Source organism: Callithrix jacchus, chromosome 6, assembly GCF_049354715.1.
Source record: "Callithrix jacchus isolate 240 chromosome 6, calJac240_pri, whole genome shotgun sequence".
NCBI lineage: Eukaryota > Metazoa > Chordata > Mammalia > Primates > Cebidae > Callithrix > Callithrix jacchus.
Window position 1 is genome coordinate 26,354,276 of NC_133507.1, and position 25,609 is coordinate 26,379,884.

General features: G+C 45.7%; 1 protein-coding gene across 3 annotated transcripts in view; it reads right to left on the bottom strand.

Moving 5' to 3' along the window:
- IL16 (interleukin 16) overlaps positions 1-25,609 on the bottom strand; it is a 115,338-nt gene that overhangs the window by 28,511 nt on the left and 61,218 nt on the right. For 2 of the 3 annotated variants that reach the window (XM_035303972.3, XM_035303973.3), the window contains exons 3-8: positions 17,978-18,086; positions 11,796-11,938; positions 7,711-7,821; positions 4,598-4,712; positions 2,347-2,420; positions 1,138-1,354 (exon numbers count right to left, since the gene is read on the bottom strand). In XM_035303972.3, coding sequence (XP_035159863.3) covers positions 1,138-1,354; positions 2,347-2,420; positions 4,598-4,712; positions 7,711-7,821; positions 11,796-11,938; positions 17,978-18,086 — 769 coding nt within the window. Of the gene's footprint in view, positions 1-1,137; positions 1,355-2,346; positions 2,421-4,597; positions 4,713-7,710; positions 7,822-11,795; positions 11,939-17,977; positions 18,087-20,262; positions 20,494-25,609 lie in introns of those variants that run through there. The other variant, XM_054257290.2, reaches the window with a different exon arrangement.

The window sequence follows — 25,609 nt, forward strand, 5'->3', positions numbered from 1 at the left end:
CTCTCCTCTCTCCGAATCCACTTCTCCCAACCTCTGACCCAATGCATGTGGTTTCCAAGCCTCATACTATGGGCCATTCTCCATGGAGAACCGAGATATTTTTTGAAGCATAAGTGGATGTGTCACTCCCCTGCTTAGCAATCTTTAAAGGATTTCCTACTGCAGTTAGAAGAGAATAGAGCTGCAAAGCCTCACAGCATCTCTCTGCCTCTGCCAAGTGCTGTGATGCCAGCTTTCACTCTGCCCACCTAGCTCCAGCCATGCTGGCCTTCTTTCTGCCCCTAGAATACATGCTGGCCCCTGCGCTGGAGCCCAGCTCTGTACCTTGCTGCCTCCTCTTTATCCAAAGGTCTCAGCTCAGTTGCATTCAGGCAGAAATGGAGTTAACAGCGCACCTGGGGTGGCAAAGGGAATGGCTGTCTGTCCCTGAATGTCAGAGGTAGAAAGGACCTGAATTCTCTGGCACAGGTAAGGAAACAGAGACCCAGGGAAGGGGAGGCAGCCTGCCCCGGGCGTCTTGGCATATTGCTGCAGAGTTACCACTCCTGGCCCATTGTTTCTTTCTTGCTGAGTGTTTCTGTGTGTGATTTTTTTTTTTTTTTTTTGAGACGGAGTTTCGCTCTTGTTATCCAGGCTGGAGTGCAATGGGGCGATCTTGGCTCACCACAACCTCCGCCTCCTGGGTTCAGGCAATTCTCCTGCCTCAACCTCCTGAGTAGCTGGGACTACAGGCATGTGCCACCATGCCCAGCTAATTTTTGTATTTTTAGTAGAGACCGGTTTTCACCATGTTGACCAGGATGGTCTCGATCTCTTGACCTCAGGTGATCCACCCACCTCGGCCTCCCAAAGTGCTGGGATTATAGACATGAGCCACTGCGCCCGGCCGTGTGTGATTTTTTGTTTGCTTTGTTTTGCTTTATTTTAACCAGACCCAGAACACACTGACTAAGTTTGAATGGTATGTCTTGAGCTTTTATAAACAGAAGACTAGACCTGGCTCCAAGCAATGGCCATAGCATCTACTAGAAGACAACAACACCCTGCCCTGCCTCTGGACTGACGCCAAGTGAGTAAAGCCTGGGGGGCTCAGCCCACGCTGGAGACCCAGGCAAGGCAAGGCCGCAGCACTCTTACCTTTCTGCAGAGAAACCTCCACCATGATTCTGTAATTGGGCTTGGCAGTGCTGATGGGGGCCGAGGGGCTTTCCAAGGCGAAGGAGCTGCTGTCCTTGGTGATACAAGTGCTGGAGCTCAGGGAGCGGCACAGCGGGGGAGACAGGTTGCTGCACGGGGAAGGGGGCGCCATCAGGCGGGTTCTCACGGTGAGGGTGAGGAGTCCCTTTTTGGCTTGCTGAAAAGAAAGAGAGAGGGCTGCAACATCCAGAAGCAATCCAGGGTGAGATGAAGAAATACTGTTTAAGGAAACACAGTTCGTGTGTGTGTTTGTGTGAGATATATAATTGTGTGCATATATTCATATGTTACAAATTACATTGATTTGTATAAATACACACATAACTACTATATGTATCTATATATGTCGGATGAATAGATAGATGGAAGCATGAATAGATGGATGGATAGATGAATAGATGGATGAATAGAGGTAGGTAGGTAGATAAATAGATGAATAGACGGATGGATAGATAGTGAATTGAACTAACTAGATGGAGACTCAAAAATATCTTTTAGCAATTATCTTAAAAACTTAAAACAGATTTGTAAATATACCAGGATAATAACATGGAGTGTTTTAAAAGAGTTTTATAAATCTTAAAGAGTTTTAAAATCCCCCACAAGAATCCTGCTCTCACTATTACTTTCTGAGTCAGGTTTTCTTTTAACCCTGTGCCAAGATCAGCATCAGTGAGCTGCCTCACGTGAAGGATCCCACAGTTTGAGTTTGTAGATTTAGATGCTGAGAGCTTGGTTTCTTTGCCTGAAGGCCCCCAAGTTTGGTCATGTGTTGACAAGAAATGGTCACCTTGGGCCAGGCATGGTGGCTCACGCCTGTAATGCCAGCATTTTGGAAGGCCAAGGCAGGCGGATCACAAGGTCAAGAGATCAAGACCATCCTGGCCAACATGGTGAAACCCCGTCTCTACTAAAAATACAAAAATTAGCTGGGCATGGTGGCAGGTGCCTGTGATCCCAGCTATTGGGAGACTGAGACAGGAGAAAATCTTGAATCAGGGAGTCGGAGGTTTCAGCGAACCAAGATTGTGCCACTGCACTCCAGCCTGGTGACAGAGTGAGACTCTGTCTCAAAAAGAGAAAAAGAAAGAAAGAGAAAAAGAGAGAGAGAGAAGGAAGGAATGAAGGAAGGAAGGGTGGGTGGGTCACCTTGAACTTCTGCAAAGCATCCTGGTGTGTTAGTCCAGCCATTGATTCGCCATTGAGCTCCAGAATTTCATCACCTGTTGTGAGAGAGAAAGTGTAGCTCAGAAGAGTGTTGCCCAATCAAAGGGCATTATCATTACCTTTAATTCTAGTCTCCCTACCTGCCCAGCTTTTCGTATGATTTGCGAAGCTCTGGAAGAACATTTTCCCATTTGGTGCTCTCCCCTTGCCAGGCAGGCAGGGCAGCAACGTGGGCCTTCTCTGGCACCCCCTCTCTTTGAGGGTGAAACCCGGGGTTCTTAGCCAGGCACACAAGCCTTGGCTATGGTCTTTGCCCACCTCTTTGCTTCACCTCTCTCCTTCTTGCCTCCCTGACCCTCACACCATGTCTGGGCACCCTCCTCTCCTCTCCCCCTGTCTCTTTCATCTGCTCTGTAATTTCAGCTGTTTTCCTGATACCCATGCTCCCCAAATGTCTGCGTTTGCTTCTATCTCCCTGAACGGATGCCCAAATTGTCATTCTCCTGCTGGACAGCGCCACCTCGTGGTCGTCGGTGGACATCGCGCTCCCTTCTGCTGCTCAAAACCTGCTTTGCCTTCCTTTTTCTCCTCCTGCAGTGCCTCTTCCTCTATGTAAGGCAATGCCCTTCTCTAGTTTACTAAGACCAGAAACTTTCTAGTTCTCTCTGGTCCAATCCTCCACAACCCTTGGCAATCTCTGGTCAGGCTTTGTCACTTCTCTCATCTGCTCCCTCCTCCTCCCAGGGTTACCGCCTCCAGGCAATCCCTGGAGCTGGAGCCTGGGGCTCACAATGGCCTCTTAAATGGCCTTTCTGTTTCTGGTCTCTCCAGCCCACTTCATCCCTCTACTGTCCGAAGACTCCAAAAGCCCCGGTTGCAGAAGGTCCCTCCCGTAGTATAAACTTTGGAGGCTTGCCATGGCCCACACCCTAAAATCCACATGCATAATTCTGTATAATGCTAAAGTTGGTAAACTTTTTCTGTAAAGACACAGCTAGTGAAGGTTTGAGTCTTTGTGAGCTGCATCTACTCCACACGGTGCTGGATGACTGGTGTGTGGATGAGCACGTCCAAGTCCCAAGGAAGCTACCTTATGGACACCAAAATCTGGATCTCATTTCATTTTCACATGTCATCAAAGAATCAAAAAACACTTTTAAATTTCCAACCATCTAGAAATGCAAAAACCTTTCTTTGTTCATGAGATATTGAAAACAGCTGTGGCCCACAGACTCTAGTGTGCCGCCCCGCCCCACCCTAAGCCAGCTAGATGATACCCAGCACAGCCTACAGAGAGCGAGCTGACAGAGAAGAGTGAGAATGCTACAAAGTCACTTCTCTTCAGACCTCTGGTGGGTGACCCAGTCCTTGGCCCACGGTGGCTGCTCTCTGCCCTGTGACTTTCAGCCCCTGAACTTTGCCTCCTGAGTTGAAACCTGGCAATCTCTTTGGGCCAAACCTGTTACCCAATAATCCATGCATGACTTTAGGGTGAAGTTGGGGGTGGGGGAACCCTGACTTTCCAGGACAAGAAGACAGGCAGCTCTGTTCTCCCCACCCCTCGCTCCCAGGATGGCTGAGCCGTCTGTCCTGTAGGATATGAAAGAGTTGAGAGCGGGTTGGTCGACAGGAGAAGGGTGGGTGTGGAGTGGAAGAGATGATCCCTGGCTGGCAGACCATGAGCTCTTCAAAGCAGGAATTATGCCTGACTGTTTCTCTCTGTATACCTAGAGCCTAGAATTCAGTAGGCTCCTAGCAAACGAATGTTCATCAGACTCATCTGTTACAAGGGTTGGAAGCATTGAACCCAGCTCCCCTATGATTGTGAGTTAGGAAGGACAGGGAGAATAAAGGAGGCAGGTGTTAACGGATCCCAGCTGAGAAAGGATTTTGGCCAGAAAGGAAAAGACAGCAGAGAGAATGGGTGAGAAGAGGGGAGGATCAGAAACAGATCGCTCAGACTTGGGCCCCACCCAGGCTGGCCCTAGGATCAGCTAAAAGGTAATGATGCCAGGAGCTAAATGTGCAAACCTGCACGACCAACGTGCCAGTCATAATGAAGCCCCACTCTGGGGAGCTGAGTCCTCACTGCCTGCAGACACCAGAATCCATGTCGGCTACATCCTGAAGGCTCAAGACACACTTTGCATTCCCACCATCTTCTATGTCCTGGCAATTCTGGATTCTGCTTCTGATTCCTCCACTGTGGCCTGAAAAGCGCTGGGAAGCCTACCTTCCTGTAGCCTTCCATCGGCGGCGGCTGCTCCCCCTGCAAAAATGGTTTTGACGTAAATCCCAATGGGGCCGTAAATGCTGTCTTTTCCCCCGACGATACTGAAGCCCAGGCCCTGGGGAAAGAAGAGAAGGTCTGATTTAGGAGTAATATTCCACACTTCCCATGGGGCTGATGCCTTCCAAGGACCTGCCTCAGCCCTGAACAAAGGGACTGGGAAGGAGAGAAGGTGCCTTTGGTCTCAGAGGTGTCATGGCTTAACAACAACAAAAATAGCAATAGCAACAGCAGTGGTGTGAAGGCTAGCCTGGGCCGGGTAGTGTCTGGAGCTTTCGCGGGAGGCTGGATGGAGACCAGCACCCTGGCTGTGTCCCTCCAGTTGGCAATCCTGGGCCAATCATTTTCTGCTTTCGTGCCTCAGTTTCCTTCCTTGTAAAATAATGTTATTACCTAACTCACAGGGCTGTGTTTGAAAATAAAATAGCTAGCAGCAATCATACAAATATCAACAGCAGTAATAATAGCAGCTTTACGATGGTAGCGCCTCTCCCACCAAAGGCCCCCCACTCCTCTTCTCAAGGATAATCCCTCCTCCAATCACGTGCCCTCCCTCCTGCACCTGCTCTATCTGCCATTGTTCCAGGTGATTCCCAGGAGCCAATAAACAGATCCCGGAATTGCGCAGGTGGCTCTGGGAGGAGAAACTCATTAGCTCAGGTAGTCTCAGCTGGGGAGCAGCCAGGAGGCAGCAGAGAGATGGGCAGGAAGTCCAGGGAAAGGCTGAGTGAGGTCTAGGCGGGAAGAGAAGGGAGGGTGGGCACAGCACCCTGCAGACCTGCCAGTGAGTTAGTGGAATGGCCTGGCAGATGGAAACATCATTCAATGCTACAGAGACAGCAGGCTGTCTGCTGTCTTCCTGGCGCTGTTGGGAGTCAGTGGGAGAGCCGTGGGGATGGGCAGCTGTTCTAAGCCTCTGGTGAAGGTGGTGTGTGTTCCAGGATGGGCAGGATAAATGGTGTCCAGCAGTAAGACAGGCTTAAGAAAAGGTGAGGTAGGAGGCCCTCCAGGGCTCCTCCATGGGCCCCTAGCCTTGTCCTGGCTGAGACAACTGCCCTAAACTCAAAGTCTCACCCACCCTGGGGATGCAGGATGGCATCATGGTTAAGAACAAGGCCCAGGGGTCAGGCCGCCTCGGGTCATTGCTTTAGTTCAGCTGCTCACTAACCAAGTGAGCTTGGACAAGTCCTGCAATCTCCCAGGTCCCCTGTCCATCTTCATATCTGTATACACACATACACACATGGACATTTATTAGAAACAACATCTCTCTCTGCTGCCCAGGCTGGAGTGCAGTGGCTCTATCGCATTTCACTGTGGCCTCGAATTCTTGGGCTCAAGCAAACCTCTCATCTCAGCCTCCTGGGCAGCTGGGACTACAGGCATGTGCCACCACACCAGGTTAATTTTTAGTTTATTTTATTTTGGTAGAGACAGGGTCTTACTAAGTTGCCCAGACTGGTCTCTGACTCCAGGACTCAAAAGTGCTGGGATTACAGGCATGAGCCAGTGCACCTGGCTCCATACCGATAAAATGGAGATAGTAAGAGGGTTGTTTTGGGGATTAAAGGGAGTCACGCTTGCAAAGGCCATAGCACAAGGCCCAGTGTTGGTGGCTGGTTTTATCGTGTGATTTGCTTTTGACTCTGCCTCAAGCACCTGCTGACCCTTCCGGCTCCAACTCCTCCTGCTGCTTCACTGCTACCTGTCATCCTGTTAGTGACGAGATCGTGGGATGTAGTTTGTATTGCCAGATAGTGGGAAGCCTGCTTTATTTCTGAATCTATCATCTCTGCTCTGTATCAGATGATTCATATTCTGCCATCCCTTGGGCTTGGAAAGATTACTCCTCCGAGTAATCCGAATGTTCATTTCGTTCACATCAAGATAACTGAAAACATTTTTGATGGCCTTCACCATTTCATCTTCTTTTGAGCATCACAAACAATTTAAAAGTCAATTTTACAAAATGACTTCTACCTAAATTCAAGGGGAAAAAGCATTGTGATTTACTAATCAGAAAATGTGGTTGTTCAGAGAACGTCAGCATGGAAGTATAGTTACTCCCTTGTGAGCAGAGAAGCATTCATCCCTGTATCTCTCATGTCTGTCTTCTCTTATTCCCTGCTAAGCTTCCAGGAGACAGAAGGGACAGGAGGATGGAGGGAGAGAGGACTTGAGGTGTGTGGTGGGGCCCCACCCCTTGGAAAGACCATAAGTAGCAATTAGGGCCTCGCCTCACACCACACAGCAAAATTATATTGTGTAAAGAAATGACCCTTTCATTATTTTAGACAATGGGTTGCTTGGGCTGTCTGAGAACTTTGCAGCCAACCTCACGCACAAGGTGACGTGTTTTGGGAGCAGTGCAAACGTGTACACCCCCTACCTCACTACCACTACCAACACTTTTGTATCCCCTTTGGAGATCTCTCAATCGTGAAGCAGAGATCAGTGTGATGCTTCATCATCTTGAGAGAGGTGGAGTTCGTTCTGACTCTTCCACAGGCTCCAGCTGAAGGCAAAAAGCACTATCAACCACTGAATTATCCACATGCGATAGGTAACATGATTTTTATAAATTAACATGTGGGTCCCTACTTTATTATGCCGACATCTGAAGGGTGGAGGTAAATTCAGGATCCAGAAATCTCTGTAAACAATTTGGATTTACGTATCAGGTAAAATTAAGCCCTGAGAACTATTCTGCTAGGAATGAATTCAAGAACAAGCTTTGAAAGGGCGAAGGCAGCTGGCAGGGAATGGCGTCCTTCACAGGAACACGGTCACTTTGTCTAATTAGAAGAACCTGCGCTGCTTGAACTCGGGCAGCTATGATTTTTAAAAGACTAGCCGCTTTTGTGTTTGTCTCTTCTGATGTGCCAGGACACCCCAGCGGTCCCGTTCCCGCCCTCCCCAGGACGCCCCGGCGGTCCCGTCCCATTCCCGCCCTCCCCAGGACGCCCCGGCGGTCCTGTTCCCGTCCTCCCCAGGACACAGCAGCTCCTCGGAGACTGGTGCCGCCCAGGACTCTGTTGGCCACCATCCCTCCTCACCTTAGCCTGGCCTTTCATCAGCACGATGTTGGAGATGACGGAAGCCTGGAGGCCCCCGGACGGCTGAACCAGCTGAGCTGTGCTCAGGGACCGTGTCGGCCTTGAAGTGCCCTGCAACAAGGAACCCGAGTGGACAGAGATTAGCCACACAGGAGCAGAACGCGCCTCACCGGGAAGGGGAAAAGCCCAGTCACGGATAGGAACCAAGTCCTCTTTCTCCTAACTGCTCGCAGCATAACGACCAGAATGTGGGTAGTGGGGTGTGGGTAGGATTCTAGTGGGGAGGGACTTCCCTGGTTCTAGGAACCCGCTTTGTTTGAGCCCCGTCTCCCTGCAGATGAGCAGCCGAAAGGCTCACTAAGGCTTGTCAAGGAAGTAGGTCCAGGTTAACATCACAGACCTCACTGACAGGGCCTCATAACTGAGATCTCAGGTAGAAATTGGAAAGCCAGCGACCCAGTATGCCTTGAGACTGTGTCCATCCAAGACACATTTACTGAGAACTCCCCTTGTGCCAGGCAGGAGGTGGTGGGCAAGGGGGTAGGAGCCCAAAGTCTTAAAAACTCAGAACGTGGCCAGGTGTAGTGGCTCACGTCTGCAATCCCAGCACTTTGGGAGGCTGAGGCGGGCAGATCATGAGGTCAGGAGTTCAAGACCAGCCTGGACAACATGGTGAAACCCCATCTCTACTAAAAATACAAAAACTAGCAGGGCGTGGTGGCAGGCATGTAATCGCAGCTACCTGAGAGGCTGAGGCAGGAGAATCACTTGAACCTGGGAGGCGGAGGTTGTGGTAAGCCGAGATCGCACCACTGCACCCCAGCCTGAGTGAAAGAGCAACACTCTGTCTCAAAAAACAAAAAACTCAGAATGTAATTTTGGGGTAGGCAGACAGGCAATTAACTATTTGTGAATGAGAAGCAGAGTTCATTTGCAAAGAGTGAAGCCACAGGAAGCGCCGTGCAGAGGGAAAATACAGCTTGGTGGTGAGAGCTTAGACTCAGGAACCCCACTGCCAGTTCTTCTGGGCTCTGCCCATTATCAGCTGGTGAGTGACCTTGGCTTAGTGGCTTAGCCGTCTCTGCCTCAGTTTCCTCAGCTGTAAAAGCATGGTGGGCCTATATAATAGTGCTGTTTTGAAGAATAAATCTATATGGGTGCTTAGAACGCTGCCTGACATATAGGAAGTGCCTTAGACATGTTTCTTGTCGTTACTATAAACTCTAAGACTGTTTGCTACTTTTGGCATTTTACAATTTGGAAAGAGTCTGTCTGGGGGCTGAAGGCTGTGCTTCCTGATTGCCCACCAAAGCAGACGTACGGGCTGTGAATGTGGAGGCAGCTGCTTGCTCCCTGCTCTCTGATATCAGAGATGCTGATATATTAATTGGTACCTGGGCTGCTGAACCTGGAGCCTGGAACCAGGAACCTGGGCTGCTGACTCCCAGGCTGATGGTGTCCCCATGACACCTGAGCAGAGGAAGCAGCAAGACCTGGGCTCCGAGCTGCCGCATTCATATCCATCCTGCTGCTAGTAATTAGATAACCTTGGGAAGGCCACTTAACTTCTCAGCCTTGGCCTCTGCACCTGTAAAGGTGGATATTAACAGTACCTGGCTGTCTTTTTGTTGTACTCCCTTGGCTGTATAGCTGTTTAGGTAACAAATACATGAAGCTACGTAGAACACACAGCCTCATGTCTGGCAGGCAACGAACGTGGAATGCATGTTTTCTTTATTACGAGCATTCCCTGGATGCGAACTCCTCTTCTCTGGATTGCCCTCTCTCTTGTTGGCTTGCAACTGCGCACACCTGATGGGCTGCTGTTCCCAAAGTCACCCGGGAAATACCCAGGTCCTGTAGCTCTAAGCCACTCCCTGGCCTTCCCATCCACTGTGGATCCCACTCTCCCTCCTTCTCTTCCAGAAACACCCTTTCTGTGGTAACTCCCTCTCCTCCTTTGGAGGGCTGCTATGAAGTCAACAGGAAGTCATGCATGGACATTCATGGTGGTTCATTTTCTGTGTCTACTTGACTGGACCACAGGGGTGCCCATATATTTATCAACCATTATTCTGTGTGTGTCTATGAGGGTGCTTTTGAATGAGATGAGCATTTAAATCTGTAGCCAAAGCAGAGCACCCTCCCTGAGGCAGGTGAGCCTCATCCAATCTGTTGAAGTGGTGAATAAAGACGGACCTCCCCTGAGTTAGAAAGCATCCTTCCTGCCTGACTCCTTTGAACTAGGACATCAGTCTTTTCCCCGTCTTCATACTCCAGCTGAAAAATCAGCTCTTCCTGGGCTTGAGCCTGCTGGCCTCTGGGAGGGAGCCACACTATTGGCTTTCCTGGTTCTCAGGCCTTCAGACTCAGATAATGTCTGCACTCTGATTATAGGCTGCCCTGGGTCTCCAGCTTGCCAATTCACCATTCAGATCTTGGAACTTGCCTACCTTCATAAATCTCTCTCTCTCTGTGTGTGTGTGTGTGTGTGTGTGTGTGTGTGTGTGTGTATGTGTCTGTCTGTCTATACACCTCTTATTGGTTCTGTCTCTAACAGTGTGTCTAATTGCCTCCTAAACTTTGAGGAGTTAAGTGAGTAGAGGCAATAACTGTGTCTCCCACTCCCGTCTCCTAAACACTGCTAATCTCCCGAAGCACTCCTTCCTGGTGGAATGTAGCCACTCTATCCTTTTCAACATAGCCTCCCATGCAGCTACTACCGACTGATCTTCAGCCCATCTGGGCTGGCCAGATAGGCTTCCTGTTCCTAAGGGCCGGGATCCCAACGCAGGAGGCAGCTTCCCCCAGGAAGTACCCACTGGCCCAATCCTCAGGGACCCAGCGCTGGCTGCAGATGACCCCAGTTGGGCAGGAAACCAGGAACTGGGAAGGTTCTTAGCTCAGGGAGGCACCAGGGAAGGCACCTTCTTCTAACACTGGGACATGACCCTCCCAGTTTGGAAATAAAAAGCACATTGATGCAAGGAAAGGAAGGGAAGGGAGAAATGAAATTCACTGAGCATCTACTATGTACCATGCAGGGAAACGGTGCTTGACCATGGAGCCCTCCTTGGGAGAGTCAGTTGGTGAGATGAAATGCTAACATAAATGACACAAGACAGGCTGGGTGAGCACAGAGAGAGAAGCACAGTTGCCTCCTGATGGGCATTGGGGAAAATGTCAAGTCCACGCCTTTGGAGGGATCAGGAGCATTCCCAGGTGAAAGGGAACCTTAGGAAGGTGTTTGAAGGCTGGGGCAGTTTCCTTTGGAGGGCTGAGATACAGATGAGAGAAGGAGGGGTGAGATGCTACAGACAGAGGGCGCTGTGGGATCAAAAGTGGCAGCATACAGCACCGCATGCTGCGGGGGTGGGGGCATGTGCAGAGTACATTGTGCTTTATGTCTGCTTAGCTCTCTGCCTGCAAGCTGACACGTGTAGTGGGAAGGTCATGGACTGAGGAGCACCCAGGGCAGTTTACATTCTGGTCCTATAGGTTTTAAGATGCATAAACTCAGCTACTTACCTTGCCAAGCCTCAGTGTCCTACTGTAAAACAGGGCTAACAACATATTCCTTTCTCAGCTTGTTTTAAGAATTAGAGGCAATGTGGGTAAAGCAAATCGCTGTATTATAGGAGTGAAAAGCCTTTTTGCACAGGCTTCAGAGTCGTCAAAATCAGACTTGAAGTCCCAGCCCTGTTTCTCCTTAACAATGTGAACATGCATAAATCCTTTAACTTGTCCAACTCTAGCTCCCTCTTCTCCCTTTTAGGAGTATGTGCGGATGAAATAAAGCGATCCACGCAAAGCCACAGTTCAGGGTGTCCCCACGTGGCCGTGTTCTGTACATGTTAGCTCCTGGTAGCATAGACGTGGCAGCAGTTGCAAGTGCCTGGGAGCTCAATGGATGACCATTTCCAAGCGGTTTTCCGCCCAGAGGTGGCTGTACCTACTTGTACCTACTGAGCGAGACCCTTTCCAGTGTAGTTCTGTGGACAAAAAACTGGGAAGGTCTCTTCAGCTACTGCTAGTGTTGGCCCACCCCACCCCCTTTTCTCCGAGTTTCCCTCCTTCATTCTTACCGCAGCCTTTCCTGCTGAATAGGCCAACTGCTGAGAGAGAGACTTCCTGTTACTACAGAGGGAATAAGGCTGCCTGTCTGTGGACACTGCAGATTTCTTGGTCGTTGGAAAATCAATTTCTCCCGTGCAATAGGGATTAACACCTAAACCGGAAGAGGTAAAACGGCAAGACATCATTTGTGCTCTCAAAATGCAAACTTCAGTTGAGAACTCTACCAGCCCCACCAATTGCCAGCCCCTCATTGGCCAGGGTCCGGGTGACGGTAAAGCACTCAGCCCCTGTGCCACGTGGTGGTGGGGAGAGGGGCCGTGGAAGACACAGGCAGCATTTTCATGGCCCCCACGCGTGCTATCTGTACCGCAGGGGGCAGGCAGGGCTCTCACTTCCATTTCACTTCTGTTCAATTCAGCGAGAATTGACAGGAGCTCCTGCAAGTCAGTCAGTGTGCTGAGCTCTCAGAAACCAAAGGCTGCATGAGACCCAGTCCCTGTGTTTTCAATCCCAACCAAGGAGAGGATGGAGGAAAACACAAAGGTTTCCAAGGACAGGCACAAACAGGGGAGACCCAGCAGGAACAGGGGCGGGGGAGAGCCTTCTGGCTGTCGCTCACACAGGCACTCACACACAGGCATATGCACACATGGAGACAACTCTTGATTCTTTGGGTATCTACAAAAATGCAAAGCGACAGGCTTTCTCTACTTTGTGGAAACCTCAACTTCCTTTCATCCAACAAGGAACTCTACCCTACCTCGCTACTCTACCACATCCAGCTGGGAAAACCTTCACAGATGACCTGATTGAAGTCATCATTGTCTACAACAGTGCTTCTCAATTGAAATATAATGCCAGCCACCAATGCCATTTAAAATTTTCTAGCATCCACTTTTAAAAAGTGAAAAGAGGCCAGGTTCACGCCTGTAATCCCAGCACCTTGGGAGGCCGAGGCAGGTGGATCACAAGATTAGGAGTTCAGGACCATCCTGGCCAACATGGTGAAACTCTGTCTCTACTAAAAATACAAAACTTAGCTGGGCATGGTGGTGGCGCCTGTCTGTAATCCCAGCTATTCAGGAGGCTGAGGCAGAAGAATTGCTTGAACCGGGACCTGGGAGGCGGAGGTTGCAGGAAGCTGAGATTGCGCCATTGCATTCCAGCCTGGGCTACAGAGCAAGGCTCCATTTCAAAAAAAAAAAGTGAAAAGAAACAGGAGAGATTAATTTTAATAATATAGTTTATTCGGTCTGTTATATCTAAACTATTGTTCTTTCAAGATATAAATAATATGTAAAATTATTAGTGAGATATTTTACTTCCTTTTCTTCTTGTACTTAGTCTTGGAATCCAGTGTCTTTGATGCTTTCTGCACATCTCTGGATAAGTCACATTTCAAGTACTCAAGACTACATGTGGCTAATGTGTTGGGCAGGGCTGCTCTAGAGGCCAGAATAGGGGCGGGGCCGCTCTAGAGGCCAGGAGAGGGGTGGGGTCACTCTAGAGGCCAGGAGAGGGGTGGGGCCACTCTAGAGGCCAGGAGAGGGGCAGGGTTTGCCTCCTGTCCTGAGGGGCAAGCGAGGAGGTTCCAGTGAATGAACAGGCTTTGTGAAAAAACTCTCCTAAAGGAAAAGGTAAGATTGGTGGTAGTTCAAAGGAAACAAAGGATGAAGCAGGGTTGGGTTTGCTTTATTTTCAGGATGGGAAAGACTTAAGCTTACTTATAGGCTGAAGAGAAGATGCCACTGGCCAGGGTAGGTTGAGAAGAAAGAGGAGTGGCATCCCTGAGGGTGTGAGATCCCTAATGGGGGATGAGGAAAGGGACAAAGACAAGGTGAAGAAGGAGAGGTTTTGGTCCATCGGGGCTCAGACAGTGGCTAGGGAAACATGCCCCTGTGAGGACAGCTGCTCCCAGCAGCTGCCTCGGCGAGAGTAGGTGGCCTTCCCCGAGTTACAGGGACCAATTGCTCCCAGATGGACCAGGAGGGAGAGTAAGCCAGAAGATTCAGAAAACCACACATGCTGCAAAGAGAGGACACAGAATCAAGAAAGGGGGGTGAGAGGAGAGACCAGAGACCCCCCCTAGTGCTAAATCTTCCTGTGTGTTATATTTATCAGGGGTGTTTCATAGAATGGTAGATTTCAGTGTCCCACCCAACCCGTTGATCCTATTTGCATGGATGGGGGCTGGGGAAACCTGTGTGTTTGTCAGCCTGTGCGGGTGATGCAGGCGGCCCACGCTTTGTTGTTCGGGAACGCTGCTGGAGTTACTCCTTACTCTATCAGTGAGGAAATGTAAGCCCAGAGAGAACAGTGAAGAAAGAGTCTGAAGCATAACCCCAGCCTCCAGGATCCCAGTCTCTTACGCTCCCTCATCCCACAGCAGTGCAGGGATGTGACTTGAAAGTGGGCAGTGGTTTGGGTTCAGAGGGAATGAGGATGAACAAGCAGTCTGCCATCTTGGAATGGTTCACAGAGCAGATCAGCCAGACCTCAGAGCCACAGGAGAGTCCAGGGCAGCTGCTCAGGCCACACCCAGCTCCACCTGTGTGGCCACTCCAGTTCCCAAAGGCTTTTAGATCTTCGGGGATGCGGTCCAGAGTCAGGACAGAGTGGGATCTCCGAAACTCTACCTGGTCTGGGGTAGGTTTCAGTGCCCACTTCCACCCACTGTTTCTAATGGCTTGTGGATGCATTCCAGCCAACTGGGAAATGTATCAAAATTATCATCTCCACTGGGGGGAGTTTAAACCAGTTAAGTGTAGAGTATTGAATGAGTTAATCGAAAAGATGGTTATTGCTGTAATTCCAGCACTTTGGGAGGCCGGAGTAGGCTGATCAAAAGGTCAGGAGTTCCAGACCAGCCTGGCCAACATGGTGAAACCCCATCTTTACTAAGAATACAAAAACATTAGCTGGGTGTGGTGGCAGGCGCCTGTAATCCCAGCTACTTGGCAGAGGTTGCGGTGAGCCAAATTCGAGCCACTGCCTCCAGACTGGGCAACAGTGCCAGACTCCATCTCAAAAAAAAAATATGTGGTTATTACAACCCAATGCAAAAAACAAACAAAAAAAGTTTTTGAAAGGGGAGCTATATATTGTCAAGATTATGTAATAATGAGTTTATAATTTAAAGTTATGTTGAATTGAAAAATGGAAAAATCCATGGAAAAGGGATGAATAACACCCTGCTAACTTCCTCACTGTTCATGAGGGGGACAATTTGGAAAATGTTATGTCAGGTACTAATTAATTGATTAAACTTAATTGGGTAATAAGTTAAAACTTAAAGGACATCAGAAGTGGAGACAAAAATTGAATAAACCTTTCAAAATCATTATAGCAAGAGGCCAAGAACAAACAAATGGCAAAGAACCATCACAATAGAAAGCATCGAAAGAGCTAAGAGAAAGTAAATATGATCGGTAACACTAATGGCAACGATTTGAACTTCTCTTCCTAAAAAGATTGCAAAATTTGCTTTCAAGGACCTAACTGCATATCATTTGCATGAGATTAACAAAGAAACAAAAAAGACAAAATAAAAGGAACTCATATAAATAAGTGATGCCGGGATCATTCTCTATTCATTAAGAAAGAAAGAAAGCTACCTAGATTCTTACATCAAACCAAACACCAAAACTAAATTACAGATGATACAGTAAATTTGAGAAAAAAAGACAAATCATTTACAAATTAGAAGAATATATAGTCACAGATCTAATAGTTATCTGAATGTGGAAGGAACTTTCACATTACAGAAGGAAAGATCAGTAAACTTGATTATTTAAAGATTAAAACACCTTAATGTTAAAAAATGAAAGTAAAAGCAAACTGGAGAAAGTATTTTCAACAAGTATGATGTCAAATATTAATTTAGCCAAGAGGCTTTTTATAAATTAATGATAAAACAATGATTATTCCAATAAAGAATAGGCAAACCCACCAAAAACAAAATAAATAAAGAAATGAAAGAATGTTTAACTTCACCTGTATGAAGAGGTGCTCTTTTAGCTGCCGGGGTGGCGGGGGCAGGGACAGGCTCTCACTCTGTTGCCCAGACCAGAATGCAGTGGCACAATCATGGCTCACTGCAGCCTCAACCTCCTGGGCTTAAGCGATCCTCTTATCTCAGCCTCCTGAGTAGCTGGGACCTCAGGTATGAGCCATCAGGCCTGGTGAGTTTGTTTTTTAAATTTTTTTTGTAGAGACAAGGTCACACTATATTGTCCAGGCTGACCTCAAACTCCTGGGTGCACGTGATCCTCCTACCTCGGCCTCTGAAAGGGCTAGGATTACAGGCATAAGCTGTGGCACCCAGCTTAGGTACTTTTTTAAATCTATTTTTATCAGTGTATCAATCAGGGTTTGGGCAAGAAACAAAAGGCACATTCAGCTGGGATTCTGAGGACGGAGTAAAGGGGCCATACACAGAAGAGCGGGCAGAGTTAGAAAAATGACAGGGCCTGTTTAGGTACCAGAAGCTGTTACCACTCAGGCTTAAAGGGGTGAGGTGGGAAAACAGCGTTACCAGAGCCCAGTGGGGCACAGAGGGGCACAGAGGGGCACAGCCACTGCCAGCACTCCAGCACCAAGGCAGGGGGAGCAGGGAGGAAACGCCCGGCGGTGCTCTTCCACCTGCCGGTCTTCCATTGATGCCTCTCATTGAACTCAATCAGAAGCCAGAGAGCCAGGGAGCTCCAAGGGGGTCAGCTTCCAGGGGGTGAGCAGGCCTGGCTTCAAAGGCACGTGGCCTGCACAGTCACCTGGGGCCCTGTGATCAAAGAATCCCAACTTGGTTCAAAGATTTTCTTCCACCTTTTTGAAATTATTAATATTTTTTGAATAGCAATCCTGCATTTTCATTTTACACTGAACCCTACGAACTGTATAGTTGGTCTTGGGTGCAAAGCAAAACAGTAAACAAACAGAATGGATGAATGAGGAAGGGAAAGGAGAAAAACCTATAAAGCTATAAATTGCGGTAAAGCAAATATTTATTAAAAATCATAATCCAGTGTGGGCTATGATCGAAGAAATAGGTATTCATATACATTATTGAAAGAATATTAGCTACTGACATTCGGCAATATATATAAAAAGCCTTAAACTATGTCTGTCTTTTGACCCCAAATTCCATTTTTAGAAAATCTTGCTAGAAGAAAATAAGTAAAAATTGATGATAAAAAAGCAAGTAGCTTTTAAAAATATTTTTATTTTCCATAATAGGAAATCACTAAGGATGGTGCATCATACAGCAGAATAATATGAGACTTAGAGATTTTAAGGGACTTTCCCAAGGTCACGTAGGTCACTAGTTCAGGACGCAGGACTCAAATTCAAGTGCCTTAGCTCCCAAACCTGAGCTCTTAACCAGCCACTGCCTTCTGCATTTTCTTTGAAAGATCTCATGAATTTGTCTGAGTTTGTGATGAGACATGACTGAATGTCTGAAAATGACTGAAATACCTAATCACAGGGATTTGATTAAGTAGATTTTATAAATATCTAACAATAGGGAGTTGGTCAACTAGATTTCATAAATTCATGCCATGAAATACCATGGATCCACTAAAAACTGGTGTTTACCAAAGAGTTTCTGGTGACATGAAGTAGTTACATATGAATAAATGTGTGTGTGTGAAGGTTTTTATACTATTATATAGGCATAGAAGGGAAATAACTGAATATGTTAACATCGATGATCTCTAATACTGTGATTTGGTGTGATTTTAATTTATTCAGGTTTTTCTGCATCCTTGCCTGCTTCACATTTTCTTGACTTTGTATTAGTATTCTTCTATTTTCAGCAAATAAAAATCTTGAGATCTTTCAACCTCAACCTCCATTTAGTTGCAGCTGAGAGAGAGAAGCCTTCCCAAGACCAAGGAGCATGTGAGAAGACAAAGCAGGAGGGCAGGAGTAAAGCCCCTTCTTCCCAACACCCAGGTCTTTCCAGCATGGGACCTGGAGCCATGAAGGGAGCTGGCTAGACCACACAGAGCTCTAACAGCCAATGCAGAGGCCCCTGGCTAGCCAGAGCATGCACACGCCGTGAAGAAGGTGAGCACGCTCCAACGCTAGTTTAGTACAACTGGATGAGAAGAGATCCACCCTCCTCCCGACATTCCTGCTACCCAGGAGCAGCTAAGCCCTGTTCCTGAAGACGTGTTGGGGAGACACTTACTGGTTGAGTTGCTGCGTGCCCTTTGGTGGCAGGTTTTAGGAAACAGGAAATTACTACTTTGTGCTTCTAGTTTTCCAGGCTTTTCTCGAGAGGATGCTGTGGAAGATTCCTGCAAAACAATTGCCGTCTTTTTATTCAGCAAGTTAGAATAGAAAACCGTGCTTAGCCCAGTTGGATTTTGACACTGCCCATGGGAGTGCTCAGATTGTGCCTCTCCTACTAAATGATAAGCACCGTAAGAGCGGGGATTTAGAATCACCATCCTCCATTCACTCGTAGATATACATTCATTTGATTAATTGCAAATACTGAATGAAAAAATTACATTAATATTAAACTAATGCCACACAAATTGAATGAATCATCAGCTATGACATATCAGGAGCTTTGTTAGGCATTGCATGTACAGCTATGACCAAGACACACCAGGTGTTGATCTTGGAGAAAATGCATTTTAGTGAAAGATGACTGACAATAAACAAGCAAAATAAAGGTGAAAGATAATTACAGAGAATAATAAATGCTATGAAGAAAAGAACTAGAGAGTGATGTGGCTAGGGAGCCTGGCAGGTATGTTTTCGAGAGAAGGATTGAGCAAGTTACATTGTTCTGACATATCAGGCGCATAACAGACACAAATATTGGTTGAATGAATGTTACATAAATGGATTTCTTAATATTGAACTGTCCACACATTATTAATGGTATTAATTTTACAACATTGCTGATTACTATATGCAAATATTTAATTTAGGGCTTTTAAAAATCAATATTGTTAAATGTGCTTATGGTTCTCTTATCCTTTTTCTATCTTGCTATATCAATCAGATGTACGTATTAATTTATTAGGTATCTCTCCTCATCCTGGATATTTAGGGATGGGTGGAGGGATAGAGCCTGATAGTGAGGATGATAGTATGAATGACTTTATCTTTCTGAAACTGTTTTCTGATTGTTACTCTACTGTATAACTTTATTCACCAGAATGATCTAGACTAAATTCTGGAGTGACATTGGTTTTGTTACTCACTACCATAATCTTCGTGTGTGTTTGCACATTCTGTGTGTGTGTATACACACACACCACACAGAGGAAGGGAGGATGGAACAGGGTTGTGCTCTGTTGCTCTGGAATGCAGTGGTGTAATCTCGGCTCACTTTAGCCTCGACCTCCTGGGCTCCAGAGATCTTCCCACCTTGGCTTCCTGAGCAACTGAGACTACAGTTGTGTGCCAGCATGCCTGGCTAATTTTTGCATTTTTTTTTTTAGAGATGGTGTTTCACATCATGTTACCCAGGCTGGTCTTGATCTCCTGGGCTCAAGTGATCCTCCTACCTCAACCTCTCAAAGTGTAAGGATTACAGGCGTGAGCCACCATGCCCAGCCAATCAGATTTTCTTTGCTCTCCTTTTACACTAATAATTTAGAAAAAAATATTTTAGAGTATGGAGTATGTGAGCAGTATATTAAATAACATACTTAGACTCATTTCTATACCAGGGTCAGTAATGCAGCAGAAAACATGACTCCTCATCTAAGATGAGACGTTGAGACAACTTTTACTTTCTTCCTTCTCCTGGGACTTTAGGGATGGATATAGGGATAGAGACTGATAATGAGGATGATGGTATTAATTATTTATTTCTCTTTGGAAGCTGTTTTCTGATTGATTGTTATTCTATTTTATAACTTGTTAGCCACAATGATCTTGACTTAATTCTTGAGTTATACTGGTTTTACTACTCTACCGTAATTCTTGTGTGTGTGTGTGTGTGTGTGCGTGCGTGCGCGTCCATGTGCATGTGTATTTCCTTTCGGGAAAGCTCTCTGAATGTTTGCATGTCTAGGAATGTCTTTCTGTGGTTGTCACATGTGAATGATTGCCTGAGCATAGAATCTTTGCATACTGGTTACTCAACCTGGAAACTAGATGGTTTAAATGCTTTCTGGGACTTAGTGTTACAGGGTAGAGTTTGTTAGAGACACCAACACTCTATTATAACTCTATCCTAACTGACTTGACTGCCTTTCTTAGAAGCCAGGCTTAGCAATGCCTGGTTAATTTCACGTGCCAATGGTTTGCAGAAAAAATCCACCCAGTGCATTTTACAGAGCAGAGGAAGGATCTATGCTTGCCAAATAAACTACCCTCAGCTCCAGCCCCTGCCACTGTGAGCTGGTAAGTATTGAGGGCTTGGCTGAAATCTCCCCCTCATTACCTTGGCTTTTCCCTCTTATGTGGGCAATGGCAGGCTAATGAGCCCTTCCCTCAATCCAATCTCACCTGCACTTTGTCGTGCAGAAAGTTCTCGTGAGTTCCAGAATGTGTTGGCCCCTTTCCATGGTTTCCTGTTTCTGACATGCATTTCCCCCTATTTTGATATTCCTTTTGAATTTTGATAGAAATTTCTAACAGGAGGAGGAGTTAATCAAGTGTACTCTGTAGCCATCTGGAGCCAGAAGTCCACTCAGTCTTTCTGAAAAAGATTGTATCCAGTTCTGACACAAGGGGGTCCTGCAAGAAACCACATGTCAAAGCCCTTTTATTTCTCATACAAGTCAGTGTTTAAAACTGGAGAATTCATCCTGAGGGACTCCTAGATGATCATTTGCCTTTTCAGCAGCAGATGGTGCTACATTAACTTGGACAAAATTTCCTTCTCTAACCAGGCTAACCAGGGAAGCCGTGACTACCTACATAGAAGGTATTTTAATTTGGTTGAATTCTTGAGATTCTTTATTTCCAGAACTTAGCATAATGACTAGTTCTCTGAATTCACTTCTTCATAAAACACAGCATTCAAAAGATATTTCTTAGTTACAATGGACAGACAAGGTAATGTCCTGATTCTAATTTCAAGACCTCCCTCTAGCATTATTTGCACTTCTGCATGCAATCCAGTAAGACTATGAAAGTGAAAAACAGAACATGATTTCATTAAATGTTTAGGGTCCGTTGAACATAAGGCTGTTTTACTACAGCCAGTTGGTCTGCTCATCCCAGCAAGCCTTATTCGAAAACTACCTTTGAAATGGATATTTTATCTCAAATATCTAGCCACATGAGCATCAATAAGTAAATGATGTATACATAATACATGGAATACTAAGCACCTTTAAAAATGCTTGTAAAGAGGCTGGGCGTGGTGGCTTACACTTGTAATTGCAGCTCTTTGGGAGGCCAAAGTGGGGGGATCACTGTAGCTCAGGAGTTCAAGACCACCCTGGCCAACATGGCAAAATTCCATCTCTACTAAAAATACAGACACAAAAAAACTAGCCAGCATGGTGGCATGCACCTGTAGTCCCAGCTACTTGGGAGGCTGAGGCAGGAGAATCATGTAACCCAGGAGGCAGAGGTTGCAGTGAGCCAAGATTGTGCCACTGTACTCAGCCTGGGTGACAGAGCAAAATTCTGTCTCAAAAAAAAATAGTTTGTAAAGAGTTGTTGTGATACCTGTGTTATCATAGTAAGTTAAAAAACAAAAAGATAGTATATAATGATGATGACTGACTACAAGCATGTAAAATATACATCGAAAAAGGGCTGGAAATAAATACACCAAAATAGTAACACTCATTCATTCAACAAATGCTTATTAAGTACTTACTCTGTATCAGGCACTAGACATGAAACGCAAGCTCCTGCTCTCATGAATTAGCACGCGTGTTTGGTGACGGGAATGGATACTCTATTTGTTCACACCTTTCTGTATTTTCCATAGTGAGCATGTACTACTTTTAGAATCAAACCAAAAATAAATGATTACTTTTACACTTATTTCAGTTGCCACGCTGGTAGACTTAAAGCCTGTTATTTTTAAATGCCTTTCTTTTAATCCTCTTTGTAAGTCCTGAGTCCTTGGCACAATTTGGAAATTGCTTGGCCTGTAAAGCCAATTAATAGCAGGAGAATCAAAGGAAGTGGAGCCTCCCCTGGCCCTGCCCACCCAGATCAGCTACAAATACTTAATGCCTTGTTAGAGGGAAAACTTTCTTTGGGGGTTTCAATGTTGGCTGCAGAAGGCCTTATTCAAAGACACTGAACCAACTGGGTCCCCATTTGGCTCCTCAGTTCTCCACAATTCAGTGACTCAGTCTCTTCTTTCCATGGCGCCCAGAACTGCGATCCCAGTTTCCACATGCAGGGAGATGTAGTCTCTTGTGGGTGCACAAGACTATGCAGATGAGCCTTTCTTCCTTCACAAGTCTATATCCTCCAACCAAAGCCATCTCGGACACAGATGACAGAAGGTTTTTCCCTTCCCACTGCCCTGCAGCTAGTCTCTGAACTAGCTGGAGGTTCCAGTCAGGTGCATCTAACTAGGCTACAATCAAGTTCTTTGATAGTTGTGTGAAATTGATGTGCTTCACTTCAACATGGCCATGGTGCGAATTGGCTCATTAGATGGCTACTACTATAGGAGAGAATAGAAATGTACTATCATGACTCAAGATGAGCTCTAAGTAGCAATTTTCTAACAAACACATACAAAACCATTTGGCTTCTAAAGGTTCCTGAAACAGAGGCAATGCACACATTTTTGAACCTTCTATTTTCTCGACACCAGCAAGGGTCTAGAACTTATCTATACTCTGGGACTATTTCAAGTTACTGTTCAAGTTAAATGGTTTCTTCATCAGAAACGAGCAGTAGAGAAAGGGTAATGAGACCAGCAGCACTAAATCTCTCATGACTCTGAGCTTGTCAGTTGCCTGGGCTCAGTTTCCTTTTTAGTAAAGCTGAGGGGGTGAATGAAACAATTTCTATAATCACTTTCAGCTCTCTACTTTTAAATGTAACTGATGGTTATGTTTAAAGGGCACCTCTCTCAAATGATCACATGTCAGAACATCTTACATAAGAACAAAGCATCTGGTTTCTCTCTGGCAAGTATGTCCTGGGTGGAGAGGCTTCTCATCAAAGGAGTCTCTGTAGGAGCCCTGTGAATGTCTGCGCAGTGTGACTCCCTCCCAGCACACAGAACAGAACTCTTCTGTTCCTGCTCTCAAGGTGGGGGTGCTCTCAGGGATGAGGATTTGTCATTGAGGTCAGAGGCTGTCAAAGTCTTTTCTAAACACATTTTCCCTCTTCTCATCAGAGACTGTGGCCCTGGGCAGCAGTTCTGTGGGTGATACACCCCATAATTACCTGGGTAGCAGTCTCTCCATCTGCCAGTCCCCATGGTGACTGAGCAGGAAATGGGGCCAACTGTTCAGAGAGCTCTTTAAATATTTTTTCCAAAGTCAGGATTGGTCATGCAACTGCTAGTGCTAAACAGTCAACTCCAAGAAATGGGGGAAAAAACAACAACAAACAAGAATTTCATGCACCCGGGAAATAAACCCAGAATGAAGACGGAAAATTCTGTGGCAGTGTGTCCTGCAAACAAGGTGATTCCAAAGCCTGAACTTCTCCCCAAAGATCAAGACAATTCCATTGTTCTGTTAGGAGCGTTTGTTTTGTATGTAGCCAGCCCTGGCTGACACCACTGGCATTACTGATGGAAGCCTGATGCTTCCGGAGTTTGCTGACTACATTCCCCTTCCATCCAAACCTTACCATTTTCTCTTTAAACTGAGATGCCATAGCTGCTCCAGTCTAAGGGAACCACAAAATAGAATTCAACTGTCCTCCTGATTGAGGCTTGTTTCCTGTGGTTGAATTGATCGTGCAGCTACAGGCTTTGATCTTCAAGTCATGAGGATAAACAAGTAGGCCCCGGCGGATTGGTTCTGGGATGGCCACATGTCATGTGGGATGATGCGGCCACAGACCTCCTGATACGGAAGGGAAGGCTGGGAACCAGAAATCTAAAACTTCTCCTCAATTCTTACTCTCCGTCCACTGCATGACTGTAGTTCCCAACTGCTTATAATCTCACCATCTCAACCTTCCCCAGCACACCCATTCTTACTGCCTATGGCATAGCTCAGGATATTTGTTTTAGACTGGACTATTCTTAATACAGTGCTCTAAGGGGTATTGAAAACCTATTTAAAAAACTTTTTTTGACAAATGGTGCTGGGACAACCAGATATTTACATGCAAAAGAGTGAAGCTGGACCCCTTTCTCACACCATATATAAAAAGGAACTCAAAATAGATCATAAATCTACATGTGAGAGCTGAATCTATGAAAGTCTTAAAGAAAATATAGGAGTAAGCCTTGGGTTGGATTAGCGAGAGCCTTCTTCAATATGATACAAAAAGCACAAATGACAAAAGACAGATAAATGAGCTTCATCAAAATTTAAAACTTTTGTGCTTCAAAGGACACCATCAAGGAAGTGAAAAAACAACCTACAGAAATGGGGAAAATATTTGCAAATCATACATCTGATAAGGACTTGCGTATCTAGAATATCTAAAGAATGCTTACCATTCAAAAATAAAAAGACAACCCAATTTTTAAAAATAGGCAAAAAGTATGAATAGACATTGTTACAAATGATATATGAGAAATCTAGAAGCACATAAAAAGATATGCAACATCATTAGCCATCAAGGAAATGGAAATCAAAGCTGCAATGAGATGCCGTTCACACCCGCTAGTATGGCTATGATCACACCCACTTCATACCTACTAGTGTAAAGAGGATATGAGAAATTGGAAGACTCTTACACTGATGGTAGAAATGTAAAACGGAGCCGGGGGGGGGGGGTGTTGGAAAACAGTGTCAGTTTTTCAAGAAGTTAAATATGGAGTTGACATATGATCCAGCAGTTCCATTCCTAGGTATATACCCAAGGGAAGTGAAAACATACAATCACACAAAAACTTGTACAAAAAGTTCAAAGCAGCATCATTCATGATATCCAAAACGTAGGAACAACCCATGTTCATTAGCTGATAAATGGATAAATAACATGTGGTATATCCACATAATGGAAGATTGCCAATTAAAAGGAATAAATAAATACAATAATATATTAAAATGAATGAACGAATACATGCTACAACATGGATGACTCTTGAAAACATTAGATGAAACAAAAGAAGCCAGTCACAAAAGACCACATATTGTGTAATTCTATTTATATTTTATATTATGTCCAGAATAAGCATATCTACAGATAGAAAGTGGATTAATGGGTAATTAGAGATAGGGCAGGAATGAGGCGTATAAGGATTAACAGCTAACAGGTAGGAGGTTTCTTTTTGCGGGGACAAAAATGTTCTAAAATTAGACAGTGGTGTGGTTGTACAACTCTGTAAATATATGAAAAACCATTTAACATCACACTTTAAATGGTTTAACCGTGAGGTGTGTGAGTTAATATCTTAATAAAACAATTAAAAAATAGAATATTCACTCATCTATCCCTAATTTCCCTGCCTCCAATCTTTTGTCCTTTAAATTCCTCTGCACCTTGTTGCCAGCATAATTATAAAAATGCAAATACTACCTATGAGACTTTCTGATTAAAACTAAAGGCTCTGTCTTTCATGAATTCAGTACCAAATCCAAACCCCTTGGCATGTCATTCAACCTCCTTCCTCCTCAGACACTACCCAGATAGACCCAAATCTCCATCGTACCTTGTGAGTCCATTTTCTACCAGTGGATCCTGGTATTTCCTGCCCTGTTTGTGTAGTTACCCACCCATTCTCCCCTTATCCTTCTGG